At 41.6% G+C, this 14,443-nt stretch overlaps 1 protein-coding gene across 4 annotated transcripts in view; it reads left to right on the forward strand.

The window, feature by feature from the left end:
* Positions 1-1,331: 1,331 nt before the first annotated feature.
* The window catches only part of SNAPC3 (small nuclear RNA activating complex polypeptide 3), a 46,235-nt gene continuing 33,123 nt past the window's right edge, over positions 1,332-14,443 (forward strand). For 2 of the 4 annotated variants that reach the window (XM_003995489.5, XR_441686.4), the window contains exons 1-2: positions 1,348-1,767; positions 2,497-2,574. In XM_003995489.5, coding sequence (XP_003995538.2) covers positions 1,451-1,767; positions 2,497-2,574 — 395 coding nt within the window. In that variant the 5' untranslated portion in view covers positions 1,348-1,450. Of the gene's footprint in view, positions 1,768-2,496; positions 2,575-14,443 lie in introns of all 4 variants that reach the window. The other 2 variants (XM_045043741.1, XM_045043742.1) reach the window with 2 other exon arrangements.

Raw genomic sequence — 14,443 nt, forward strand, 5'->3', positions numbered from 1 at the left:
AATTTATATATATAAATATATATATATTTATATATATATATTTAATGTTTATTTTTGAGAGAGTGAGGGAGGGACAGAGAGAGAGGGAGGCAGGATCCTAAGCAGGCCCTGTGCTGAAGAGAGCCCCATGTGGAGCTTGAACTCATGAGCAGTGAGATCATGACCCGAGCCAAAGTCGGTTGCTTAACCAACTGAGCCATCCAGGTGCCCAGAAACAACTTTTTGTTGGGATAAACAGAATGTGCTTTACCACGCAATGCAATATTATTCAGCCATAAAAAGAAATAGATACATGCTACAATATGGATGGTAAGCCCAGAAAATATGCTGAGTGAAAAAAGCTAATCACAAAAGACCACATAAACGTGCCATTTATACTAAATGCCCAGAATCTGTAAATCTATAGAGACAAAGATTGGTGACTGGGTAGGGCTGGAGGAGTTAAGAGGATTGTGGGTGATAGCTCAAAGGTGCAGGGTTTCTTTCCGGAGCGGTTAGTTTATCCTCAAATTGATTATGGTGATGGTTGCACAACTCTGTAAATAGCCTAAAAACCACTGGATGAACATTCAAAATGGGTTAATTATATGATGTGTGAATATATGGTATATCCTACTGGTATATGATATATAGCAATAAATAGCCATCCAGAGCTCCTTCTATATGTCCTGCTGAGTCCTTTGGGGCTTCTGAGCGAGGGAGAAAAGTTCCATCTGAAGCTAGACAGTTCCATTCCTGCTTCTATTTCCTAACAGTTAACTCCTTCCTCAACAGTTACGATGGGGCCGATAATCCCTTCCTGAGAGGGTTGTGATTTTCAAAAATATACATTAGAGTTAATAATGTATACAGTATCTGATACATAGTTGACTCTCAATAAACACTATCGTGCGTGCGTTGAGCGATGCATACGTTTATACTCAAGAACATGGGGCCGCTGGGGAGATTTTTAACGACCGGAATCTGGAGGTCCGGTAGAGTCAGTGGTCTCATCCCTCGCCCCCCAGGTCTCTCAAGCTCTGGGACAGTGAGGCAACAGCGCAGCGCACGAACCCCGGAGTCAAGGAAAAGTCTCGCATCCCGGGGCCAAATACTGCAATGATCGGGGATCGAAGGGCGTACAGAGGCCGCCCTACCTAGCAGAGAGCGACGCCACGTAACCGTGGGGGACGGGAATGCAACAACACAGGTGACCCCGCACTGAGAACCCAACCAACAGCTGCTCGTGAATCCGCGAGCCGAGAACAATGCGCTCAGCCCTGAGCGCGGAAGCTCGCGGTGCCGCGCCCGGGGGCGTGCCCGGCCCGGGGCCTGCTGGGAAATGTAGTGTCTGAAGCTGAGCCCACGCAGCCCCGCCGCCCCTCGGACCGAGCCCCGTGCAACTACAAGTCCCATTACGCTCCGCGAAGTCTTGATCGCCCGGCTTTTGCAGGGAAAGGAGTGGGTGAACATGGCTGAAGGCACCCGGATCGGCCCAACGTGCCACGGGATGGGTAGCAGGCAGGACCCCGTCTCCAGCAGTGGGAGCTGCAACTTTCCAGAGTACGAGCTTCCCGAGCTAAATACGCGTGCATTCTATGTGGGCGCTTTCGGGGAGCTGTGGCGTGGCCGGTTGCGCGGAGAAGGGGACTTGTCGCTGAAGGAGCCGCAAGCATCCGCGCTGCCAGGGAGCCAAGGGGTCGCCGAGTGGGGCCAGGAGGATGCTGCGGTGGCCCGGGATCTGGGCTGCAGCTTGGAGGCGGCAGCAGAGCTGCGGACCGTGTGCGGGTGAGTGCGCGGCCGAGGGGCTCTTGTTGCTTGGGGCCAACCTGATTGAAGCCTTGCTACTGCGCTTCCCTGGGACCCACCTTGGGAGGGCCTGTGATTTACTCCCCGGGGTAGAAGGGCCGCCCTTTGAAAGCTTTAAACCTGCTAGAGCTTTCCTGGAACCCTGGGAGATGTCCCGTGATCGGAATGCACAATTTCTGCGAGTTGGAGTGAAGGGACGGGAGAGCTGCACGAAAGATTAATTCCCCCTCCCCTCCCCCCGTGATTTTTTTAAAGTCCTTGTTAATATAGGGAAGCGGTCAGAGTAACAGGATGTGTACCTGCCATTGACAAGACACTTTGACAATGGAGGAGCTTTAGCAATGATGGGGCCGGAAGGAGAGGAGCGTTAACCAGAGGAGCGTTAAGACCTTGATTCACTGTGGTCCCTTTTGGGGACCTTCCGGGTATGCTATTACGAAAATTTCCCCCCCAAAAGTGGCTTCAATGGGGTGAAAATATAAACGATCTCTTTCTCCATGTAGTAGCATTAGCCGCCATATGTCAATCGGCCACGTATCCTTTCTTTATAGAATATCGGCACAGAAATCATTGTCTTGAATTCTGACTTCCTCTGAGCCGCCTGCCGGATTTGATCTGACTTAGTTATTTAATGATATTTTTAGGACACAAACCTGACTCTCTGTGGACAAGATGGGTGATTGCTTTTCCTTTTTGTTTCTGTTTTAGCCTTGATAAATTAAAGTGCCTTGAGGAGGGTGAGGACCCAGAAGTCATCCCAGAGAACACCGACCTAGTGACTTTGGGGTATGGCAGGCTTTACTTTTATTATGTGGTACTTATTTAACTATTTTTTCAACATTATGTTATTCAGAGGTTGAAAGTACCTATAGTTATCACCCCCCCCTCCCCAATTCAACCATTGTTAACATTTGGCTGTATTTGCTTTAGCTGTGTGTGTTTGTGATACCTGCTGCAAGGCTTTATCTATTGCCGAACTATTCAGTAAGTTATCAGACAGTAATTTATACCTAACTATATCAGTGTATATCTCCGAAAAGTATCATTCTTCTACGTAATGAGTGGTATTATTACCCTAAGAAAATTAGCAGTAAATAACAACTAATGTCCAGTCCATATTCAGAGTTGTGTTTATTTAAAAAAATTAAAAAAAATTTTTTTTTAATGTTTATTTATTTTTGGAAGAGAAAGAGAGACAGCATGAGAAGGGGAGGGGCAGAGAGAGGGGGACACAGAATCCCAAGCAGGCTCCAGGCGCTGAGCTGTTAGCACAGAGCCCCAACACACGGCTCGAACTCACGAATCATGACCTGAGCCGAAGTCAGCTGCTTAACCGACTGAGCTACCCAGGTGTCCCTTACAATTTTTTTTAATGGTTATTTTTGAAAGAGTGAGAGAGAGGGAAGGGGAGGGGAAGAGAGAGAGGAGACAGAGAATCCAAAGTAGGCTCCTCACTGTCAGGGCAGAGCCCATCATGGGGCTGGAACCCACGAACCATGGGATCATGACCTGAGCCGAAGTCGCATGCTCCACCGACTTGAGCCAACCAGGCACCCCAGATTTATGTTTATTTTTAAATGTGTGTAGGGGCACCTGGGTGGCTCAGTCAGTCAGCTCAGGTCATGATCTCGTGGTCTGTGAGTTTGAGCCCCACATAGTTGAGCCTGGAGCCTGCTTCCTATTCTGTCTCCTTCTGTCTCTGCCCCTCCCCTGCTTGTGCTCTGTCTCGCTCTCTCAAAAATAATAAACATTAATAAATAAATAAATACATAAATAAATAAATAAAATGTGTGTTTACAAAGAATGCAGTTAATCTACTTAGATTTCAGTGTAAGTGAAATATGCTGATAGTGTTTTTCAAGCTGTTGTAAAGAACCAGTTATCTTTTGTTTTCAATGTTTAATTTTTGACAAATTCATACTTTTGTAAAATAGGATACCAATGAATTACTAGGAAAGTGGAATGACAAGACAAACATTCTTGTCTGGCTTTTGATCTCAGCTCAGGTCTTGATCTCAGGGTCTTGAGTTCAATCCCTGCGTTGGGCTTCTTGCTGTGTGTGAAGCCTACGGCGGGTGGGGGGGGGGCGGTGGGGCAGGGGGACAACAACCACAAACACAATAAAAGTTTGTGGTTGTTTTTTTTTTTTTAGACCAAAGTTTATTATTACTATTATTTTTTGAAGATTTTTTTTTTTTAATTTTTTTTTTCAACGTTTTTATTTATTTTTGGGACAGAGAGAGACAGAGCATGAACGGGGGAGGGGCAGAGAGAGAGGGAGACACAGAATCGGAAACAGGCTCCAGGCTCCGAGCCATCAGCCCAGAGCCCGACGCGGGGCTCGAACTCACGGACCGCGAGATCGTGACCTGGCTGAAGTCGGACGCTTAACCGACTGCGCCACCCAGGCGCCCCTATTTTTTGAAGATTTTTAAAAAGGGCTGTCAAAGACAACTTTTCCCAGAAAACTTCCAGGTCATTATGCTTTTTGTTTTGTTTTGTTTTTATTTTTTTTAAATATGTCATTGCCTTGAATTTGTTTTTATTGAAGTATAATTGATACACAATGCTTCATTGGTTTCAGGTATAAAGCTTAGTGGTTTGACAGCTATATATGTTCTATGCTTACAAGTGTGGCTCCCGTCTGTCATCACACAAGGCTATTTATTACAATATTATTGACTGTATTCTCTCTGCTGTCCCTTTATCCCCATGATTACTTATTCCACAACTGAAAATTTCTACCTGTCACTCCCCTTCACCCATTTGTACCCCCCCCCCCAACCTTTCCTGGCAGCCATCTGTTCTCTGTATTTATGGGGCTGTTTTCTGCTTTTTGTTTGCTTGTTTTGTTTATTAAATTCCACATATAAGTGAAGTTGTATAGTATTTGTCTTTCTCTGTCTGAATTATTTCATTTAGCGTAATACTCTAGGTCTGTCCATGTTGTTGCAAGTGGCAAGATCTCATTCTTTTCTATGGCTGAGTCATATTCCGTTGTGTAAGTATATCACATCTTTATCCATTCATCTATCCATGGGCACTTGGATTGCCTCCATATCTTGACTTGTAAATAATGCTGTAGTAAATCTAGGGATGTGTATATCTTTTCAAATTAGTGTTTTTGTTTTCTTTGGGTGAATACCCAATAGTGGAGTTACTGGATCATATAGTATTTTTCTTTTCTTTTCTTTTCTTTTCTTTTCTTTTCTTTTCTTTTCTTTTCTTTTCTTTTCTTTTCTTTTCTTTTTTCTTCCCTTGCCTCCCCTCCCCTCCCCTCCCCACCCCTCCCCTCCCCTCCCCTCCCCTCCCCTCCCCTCCCCTCCCCTTCTAGAACCTTCATACTGTTTTCCACAATGGCTGCACCAGTTAATTGTCACGAACAGTGCACAAAGGTTCCTTTTTCTCTACATCCTTGCCAACACTTGTTATTTCTTGTCTTTGTGATTCTAGCCATTCTGACTGGTGTGAGATGGTATATCATGGTGGTTTGGGATTTTTTTAAATGTTTATTTATTTAAAAAATTTTTTTAATGTTTATTTTTTTGAGAGAGAGAGAAAAAGAGAACGTGAGCAGGGGAGGGGCAGAGAGAGAAGGAGACACAGAATCTGAAGCAGACTTCAGGTTCTGAGCTGTCAGCACAGAGGCCAATGTGGGGCTCGAACCCACAAACTGTGAGATCATGACCTGAGCTGAAATTGGACTCTTAACTGACTGAGCCACCCAGGCATCCCAATGTTTGTTTACTTTTTGAGAGAGAGAGAGAGAGAGAGAGAGAGAGAGAGAGAGAGAGAGAGAGAGAGAGAGACATAGTGTGAGCAGGGGAGGGGCAGAGCGAGACGAGACACAGTCTCCAGGCTCCTAAGCTGTCAGCACAGAACCCAATGCAGGGCTCAAGCCTGAGCCAAAGTTGGACCCTTAACCGTCTGGGCCACCCAGGCACGCTCATGGTGGTTTTGATTTGTATTTCCCTGCTGAGTGGTGTTGAGCATTGTTGGCCATTTGCATGTCTTCTTTTGGAAAACATCTGTTCAGGCCCTCTGCCATTTTTAATTGGGTTATTTGGCTTTTTTGCTGTTGAGTCGTGTAAGTTCTTTATTTTGGATATTAATGCTTTATTGGATATATCATTTATATCTTCTCCCATTCAGTAGTTTACCTTTTCGTTTTTTGATGGTTTTTGTTGCTATGTGAAAACTTTTTGCCTTGGTATAGTCCCAATAGTTTATTTTGGCCTTTGTTTCCCTTGCCTGAGGAGACATCTAGAAAAATATTTAGAGATTAATGTGTTTTTTCTTTTAGGAGTTTCATGGTTTCATGTCTCACATTAAGGTCTTTAATCCATTTTGAGCTTATTTTTGTATGTGGTGTAAGAGAGTGATTTGGTTTCATTCCTTTGCATGTAGCTGTCCAGTTTTTCCCAACACCATTTGTTGAAGAAGACTGTTTTTCCACATTATATATTCTTGCTTCTTTTTAAAAAAAAAAAAAAATTTTTTAATGTTTATTTACTTTTGAGACAGAGAGAGACAGAGCATGAATGGGGGAGGGTCAGAGAGAGGGAGACACAGAATCTGAAACAGGCTCCAGGCTCTGAGCTGTCAGCACAGAGCCCGACGCAGGGCTCAAACTCACGGACCGAGAGATCATGACCTGAGCTGAAGTCGGATGCTTAACCGACTGAGCCACCCAGGCTCTTGCTTCCTTCTTCATAGATTAATTGACCCTATAAGTGTGGGTTTATTTCTGGGCTCTCTATTCTGTTCCATTGGTCTATGTGTCTTTTTTTGTACCAGTATCATACTCATTGATTACTACAGCTTTGTAGTGTATCTTGAAATCTGGGATTATGATACCTCCAGAATTGTTCTTTCTCAAGATGGCTGTGCTCTTTGGGTTTTTTTGGTTCCATACAAATTTTTATGTTATTTGTTCTAGTTCTATGAAAAATGCTGTTACCTTGATAGAGATTGCATTGAATCTGTAGGTTGTTTTGAGTAGTAGGGATATTTTACCTATATTAATTCTTCCAGTCCATGAGCATGCAGTACCTTTCCATTTCTGTGTGTTATCTTCAGTTTCTTTCATCAGTGTTTTGTAGTTTTCAGAGTACAGGTCTTTCACCTCCTTGGTTAAGTCTATTCCTTACTATTTTATTCTTTTTGATGCAATTGTAAATGGAATTATTTAAAAAAGTTTCTCTTTCTGCTACTTTATTATTACTGTATAGAAATGCAGCTGATTACTATATAATAATTTTGTATCCTGCAACTTTATTAAATTCATTTATTACTTCCAGTGTTGCTAAATGCTTACTCTCGAAAAAAATGCTTACTCGTTGTCTGTACTGATTGGATTACAGATAGCTGTCAGACCAGTGCTGCTCTGTCAGTCACACTTTATACTGCGCTGTGATAACACTAGAGGAAATGTGTGTGTAATAGTGACGTTTATAATTTTCCGGTTTGTAGCCCACTTCCTTCACACCACATCGTCTTTCCGTAACCTTGATCCTACCCTTCCTGTTGTCCCCCTCGACCATTTAGTCAGGCGTTTCAACTCCACCCTGGTTTCTTTTATAATATCAGCCAAATCTGTTTGCCTAATCGCCATGGCTAGTGTTTACATTAGCGATGCTTGGAGCGCTATGAAAGCCTCCCACCTCTCCTGGGCCCAGTTTTTCTCCTTTTGATTTATTCATCATGCTACCACCCGAGCATGCTCATCTGCTATGGACTTTTCAATGGCTGTCCCTCTTCTCTGCGACATATTTCAGATTCCTTAGACATATGAAGCCTTCCACCTATAGTCCAAATCTGCCTTTCAACCACTGTCTCTTTCAAATGGCTCAGGACGCACTTGGCCCCTCTCCCATCTAAAACTCCATTTATTTTGGCCCTAAGATGCCTTTCCACAGGACTACAACTTCTCTCTCTTCCTTGGGAAATAGATGTACTTCTAATATCCGGAGCTCTTCTTGTAACATTCCTAAAGTTTTTGAAGGGTCTTCTAGAGTCCAGACTCTTTCATCTATGTATTGCCCTTAAGCCTATCGTGTTGTTTTGCTTCCGTTGGTGCTCTCTCTCTATTGTTGGTTGATGCGTTGGAGTTTTCTGAGTTGCACATCTGGTTGTGCCTCTCTTAAAACCTTTCAGTTTCTCTTAGACAAAAGTCTTGAATTATTCATTGGCTCACAGGGCGTCTATCTTGCTAATGTTTTCAGCTGTATCTCTGCAGTGCTTCAGCTACACTCCAGTTTGTGGTTCAGTTCCTGGAATGTGCTCTCACTCCAGGCCTTTGCCTAGAACATTCCCTTCTTATCGTTCTGGTCTTGCTGACTTCTACTCATCCTTCAAGTCTTAACCAAAGGACTATGGACTCCCATTTAGGTCCCCTTTGATTGCCACGTAGCCCCCTGTACTTCTGTATTTTTTAAAAAGTATTTATTTTTGAGAGACAGTGTGAGGTGAGGGGGCAGAGAGACAGGGAGACAGAAGATCTGGAGTGGCATTTTCGCTGACAACACAGAGCCTGATGCAGAGCTCCAGTTCACAAACATGAGATCACGACCTGAGCTGAAGTTGGACGCCCGACTGACAAAGCCACCCAGGTGTCGCTTCTTCCCTATTGAAATACTCATCAAACTTATGATACACTTGTTTAATTTTCTGTCTTCCTAGCTAAACTTACTTAAAATTTCCATAAACTGTGTCTGTTGCACACACTGCCGTATCCCCAGTTCCCAGAACTTTGGCACGTAATAGGGAATCAGTAGATATTTGTAGAGTGAGTAGAATGAATGAAACGTTCATAAAGCTGTGAAAGTAGTTTTAGGCAAATGGCTGAAAAAAGATTGCTACAAAGCAAACTTCTTTACTATATTAAAAAAATTTTTTTAACATTGATTTATTTTTGGGACATAGATAGAGCATGAATGGGGAGGAGCAGAGAGAGAGGGAGACACAGAACTCGATGCAGGCTCCAGGTTCTGAGCTGTCAGCACAGAGCCCAACGCAGGGCCCAAACCCACAAAACATGATATCATGACCTGAGCCAAAGTCAGACACTTAACTGACTGAGCCACCCAGGTGCCCCACCCCATGCTATATTTAATAACATACCAGTTGGCTTATTTTTTTTTTAACTTTTTAAAAAATTTTATTTTAAAATTTTTAAAATTTACATCCAAATTAGCATACAGTGCAACAATGATTTCAGGAGTAGATTCCTTAGTGCCCCTGACCCATTTAGCCCATCCTCCCTCCCACACCCCCTCCAGTAACCCTCTGTTTGTTCTCTATATTTATGAGTCTCTTCTGTTTTGTCTCCCTCCCTGTTTTTATATTATTTTTGTTTCCCTTCCCTTATGTTCATCTGTTTTGTCTCTTTAAGTCCGCAGATGAGTGAAGCCATATGATTTTTGTCTTTCTCTGACTAATTTCACTTAGCATAATACCTCCAGTTCCATCCACATAGTTGCAAATGGCAAGATTTCATCCTTTTTGATTGCCGAGTAATACTCCGTTGTATATATATATGTATATATACGTATATATATATATATACACACACCACATCTTCTTTATCCATTCATCCATTGATAGACATTTGGGCTCTTTCCATACTTGGCTATTGTTGATAGTGCTGCTATAAACATGGGGGTGCATGTGTCCCTTTAAAACAGCACACCTGTATCCCGTGGATAAATGCCTCGTAGGGTAGTTCTGTTTTTAATTTTTTGAGGAACCTCCATACTGTTTATTGTACCAGTTGGCTTATAATGATTTTATTAAGCCATGTTGAATAGTAATTTTCAGATTATTTTACACATTGCTTCACCTAGCTGTTTTGTATTACTAAATCAACTGAATCTCATCGGTTGTCTTCTAGTCCCTTCCATAGGAAATGTAGGAGAATTTTATGTATAATCTAATGTAAAAGGAGTCAGTACAGCATTACTCTGCTGGGATTATTTATGTGTACTTTTTTTTTTAACGTTTATTTATTTTTGAGACAGAGAGAGATAGAGCATGAATGGGGTGGGTCAGAGAGAGAGGGAGACACAGAATCTGAAACAGGCTCCAGGCTCTGAGCTGTCAGCACAGCTGGCATGGGGCTCGAACCCACGAACTGCGAGATCGTGACCTGAGCTGAAGTCGGACGCTTAGCTGACTGAGCCACCCAGGCGCCCCTATTTATGTGTACTTTGAATGAAACTTTTATTTACTTATTTATTAAATATTTTATTTATTTATTTTTTGAGAGAGTGAGAACGAGCACGTGGGCAAGTGAGTGAGGGGCAGAGAGAGAGAGAGAGAATCCCAGGAGGGGCAGAGACACAGCAAGAGAGGGAGAGAGAGAGAGAAGCAGAGCTTATGCTCACCTGAGGTGGGGCTTGAGCTCACCCAATACGGGACTTGGACTCATGAACTGTGACATCAGGTCCTAAGCCGAAGTCAGATGCTTAACAACTGAGCCATGCAGGCGCCCCGAAACTATTGTGCTTAAAATATAATATTGGGGCGCCTGGGTGGCCCAGTCAGTTGGGCACCCGACTGTTGGTTTCGGCTCAGGTCATGGTCTCACGGTTTGTCAGTTCAAGCCCCATGTTGGGCTCTGTGCTGACAGCGCAGAGCCTGCTTGGGATTTTCTCTCTCTCTCTCTCTCTCTCTCTCTCTCTCTGTCTCTCTCTCTGCCCCTCCTTCGCTTGCTCTCTCTCTCTCTCAAAAACAAACTTTAAAAAAATAAATAAAAAATAAATAAAATATAAGTAATATTAACCTTAACAGTACTGCAAGTAAATTAGACTTGTGCCAAAAGTTAAAATCTGTATCTTTATGCTTTCTTTTTCTCTAAACTGTCCTTTCTTCTCTCCACCAGTAACTTCAAAACAAAAATAAAAACAAAACCTGATTACATGGCATAAAATAAATACATTTTATTATGGCATAAATATATAGCAATTGCTATATATATATATATATATATATATATATATATATATATTGCTATATAGCAATATAGCAAATTCTTGCACCTTCTTTGCCCTAATAAAGGAGTTACTGGGTTCATTTTATGCCTGTAAGGAGAACAAAAGTCCCTTGGAAGAGATTGATTCTCCTTTGATACATGCTACCGTATTTATACTAAGCTAAATAACTTGTCATCAGCATTTTTCACATTATTTAACTGCTTAAAGATTTTAATTCCTAGAAATAGTAGAGGTAATTGCTACATGGGTACTAGTGAAACTTAATCTGTCACCCCAAAAGCTTCAACAATACTACTTTTAAGAAAATAGCAGTTTCATTTAGTCTGCCCATCCCTGTCACTTTGCTAGGCAACAAAGCACTGCTCAGTGCACCATAAAGGATTGAAAGGGGAAACTTCAGCGTCCTGCAAGAAAAAGAGAACCACAGAATTGAAGGACTCTTAAGCCTGTCACCAAAATAGAAACAAACAAAAACACACTCTTAATTTACCTGGACTTTGTTGGAATGACAGAAAAGACTACCATTAAACTAGGAATCTTATAAACCCCTTCCCCACAACTAACACAGAATGAATAAGAAGAAATAAAATCCATAGGGAATTTATTGCAGAAAATCAGGAAACATCTGTTTTTACAAATCCACTGAGCAAATCTCTCCCCTTCTCCCAGAAAATAACTAAGAAACTATGAGTCTACATTCCAGACAAAATTGAATATGCTAAAACAAGCATTTGAGGGTGTGAAAGCACTTTGAATCTGAAATTTTATTTTATTTTATTTTGTTTAATTTTAGAGAGAGAACATGTGCACAAGCAGGGAGGGGGTGGGGGGTGGGGAGGGAGAGAGAGAATCTTAAGCAGTCTCCATGCTCAGCACAGAGCCTGATGCGGCACTCTATCCCACAACCCTGGGATCATGACCTGAGCTGAAATCAAGGGTTGGACATTCAACTGACTGAGCCTCTCAGATGGCCCTAAAATTTCAAAACTAAGAACAGAAATGATGAGAAAAAGAGGAATGGGGAAAAAAATTGATGGAATTTGGAAAATGGAAGAGAAAGACAGAATTATCTTAAATGAATTATGAAATAACTAAAACAGAATAGATGCTAATGAAAATTTACTAAGAGGCGACGAAGAAAGACATGAATACAGTTAGAATGAAGTGATGTAAAGAAAGAAATGAGTGAGAAAGTAGTGGGAATGGAAAACAGACAAGGAAGACAAAATACATTCATATTATATGAATGCCTCAAGAGAAAAAACAAAACAATTGAACAAAATTAATACTTAATATAACCCAAAAGGAATTTCCAGAATTGGAAAAAAATCTGAATCTACAAATTAAAAGGGTTCACTGGGTATCTGGGAAAATTAACCCAGAATTATCAATTCTGAGGCATATCCTAATAAAACTATTAGATTTCAGAGATAAAGGTAAAACCATTAAGGCTTCTAAGCAAAAAGAACACATAACGCACAAAGGCGAAAGAATTAGAATGACATGAATTTTACAAAGAAGACAGCAGCTGAGCAGGATTTTTTTAAAAGCTCAGTGAAAGGATTTTCTATCCAATTGAGATGTCCTTCCATATTGAGGCTATAGAAAAAGAATTGTAATGTACAAAATCTTGGATAATTACTCACCCACCAGCCATTTCTGAGGAATATACTAAAGGATGAACTTCGTCCAACCGAATGATGAGTGGGAAATTTTCACCAGAGGACTGATAGAGGAAGGATACAGGCAGAAGGCTAATGTACAAGTGTTGTATGTTGTAACAGATTAGAAGATTGTAGCTAAAACAATGGGATAAGAAAAGAGGAAGAAGATAATGTGTAGGCAGTAAGTGGATTTTAAAAAATACTGATGAAAAACTTGGCAAATTTAGTAAAATATTAAATAAGGCAATGGGTAATGAAGGGTATTAAAATATATGTAAGTACAGAGGTAACCACTGGAACAAAAATAAGTGCCAAACCCTCCTCAATTTTTATTTAAAAAAAAAAAATTTTTTTTTAACGTTTTATTCATTTTTGAGACAGAGAGAGACAGAGCATGAACGGGGGAGGGGCAGAGAGAGAGGGAGACACAGAATTGGAAGCAGGCTCCAGGCTCTGAGCCATCAGCCCAGAGCCCGACGCGGGGCTCGAACTCACGGACCGCGAGATCGTGACCTGAGCCGAAGTCGGCCGCCCAACCGACTGAGCCACCCAGGCGCCCCCCTCCTCAATTTTTAAAACACAGACAAGCAAAAAGACACATCTCCCAATGAGCACAACAGCTAATATCATAAAATACATATAATTAGGAAATGTGATATAATTGAAACCAAAAGCATCAGTTCTCTACAACCTGTTAAAAGGGGTTTAGACTTGGCTCACAAAACAAAAACCTTGTGGAGACAACAGACATATGTAAAATAAAGTGATTCAGAGAAAAATAAAGGATTGGACAAAAATATTACAGATAAATGAGAAATTGAACAGGTGTAGCTGTTCTGATACAAGGCAAATTGAATTCAAGCCCTAACACATTAAATGTGACAAAGGACACTTCTTTTTTTTTCTTTAATGTTTATTTTTGAGAGAGAGCACGTGAGCCGGGGAGGGGCAGAGAGAGAGGGACACAGAATCTGAAGCAGGCTCTAGTCTGCTGTCAGCACAGAGCCCGAGGACGTGGGGCTTGAACCCACAAACCATGAGATCATGACCTGAGCTGAAGTCAGGGGCTTAACTGACTGAACCACCCAGGCGCTCCAACAAAGGACACTTCTTAATGCTATAAGCCACAAACTCCAATTAAGATAGGATACTTACGAAATATATATTCACAAATATATGTATGTATACACACATATTAAATAATACAGCAATCAGGGGCATCTGGGTGGCTCAGTTGGTTAAGTGTTTGCCTTTTGAGTTTGGCTCAGGTCATGAGATCATGGTTTGTGAGTTTGAGCCCGCATCAGGCTATGTGCTGGCAGCGCGGAGCCTGCTTTGGATTCTCTGTCTTTCTCCCTCTCTCTGCCCCTCCCTCGTTCATGCTGTCTCTGTCTCTCTGAAAATAAATTTAAACTTTAAACATACTAAGAAAAAAATAATACAGCAATCAACTTTATAGAACAAAACTATAGGAGATGCAAAATGCATAGTTAAATACACTAACAATAGGACACTTTAATAACAAATGGTAAAAAAAAAAAAAAGGAGAAAAGCTCTCAACAACATAATAGGCTGTATTTTATGGAGATCTGTACTTAAAATTTATAACCTGATGGAAAAGACAACGTGGCGTACTCAAAAAAGTTGTTTGTATATTAGATCACAAAGAAAACATCAGTAACATCCATAAAGTAGAAATTTTACTGTAAACAACACTTTTAGAGCAACGTGACAAAACTAGAGCTTACTAACAAAAACAAAAATCAGGCCAACCTACCTGGAAATTAAAATTTAGTTAGTTAGTTAGTTATGGGAGAGCACAAGTGGGGAAGGGGCATTGGAAGGGGACTAGAGGATCTGAAGCGGGCTCAGCACTGACAGGCTGACAGCAGCAAGCCTGATGTGGGGCTTGAACTGTTGGACTATGAGATCATGACCTGAGCTGAAGTTGGATGCTCAACTGACTGAGCCACCCATGTGCTGCCCCACCAAATTGTT

This window comes from Felis catus, chromosome D4 (assembly GCF_018350175.1).
Source record: "Felis catus isolate Fca126 chromosome D4, F.catus_Fca126_mat1.0, whole genome shotgun sequence".
NCBI classification, from domain to species: Eukaryota; Metazoa; Chordata; class Mammalia; order Carnivora; family Felidae; genus Felis; species Felis catus.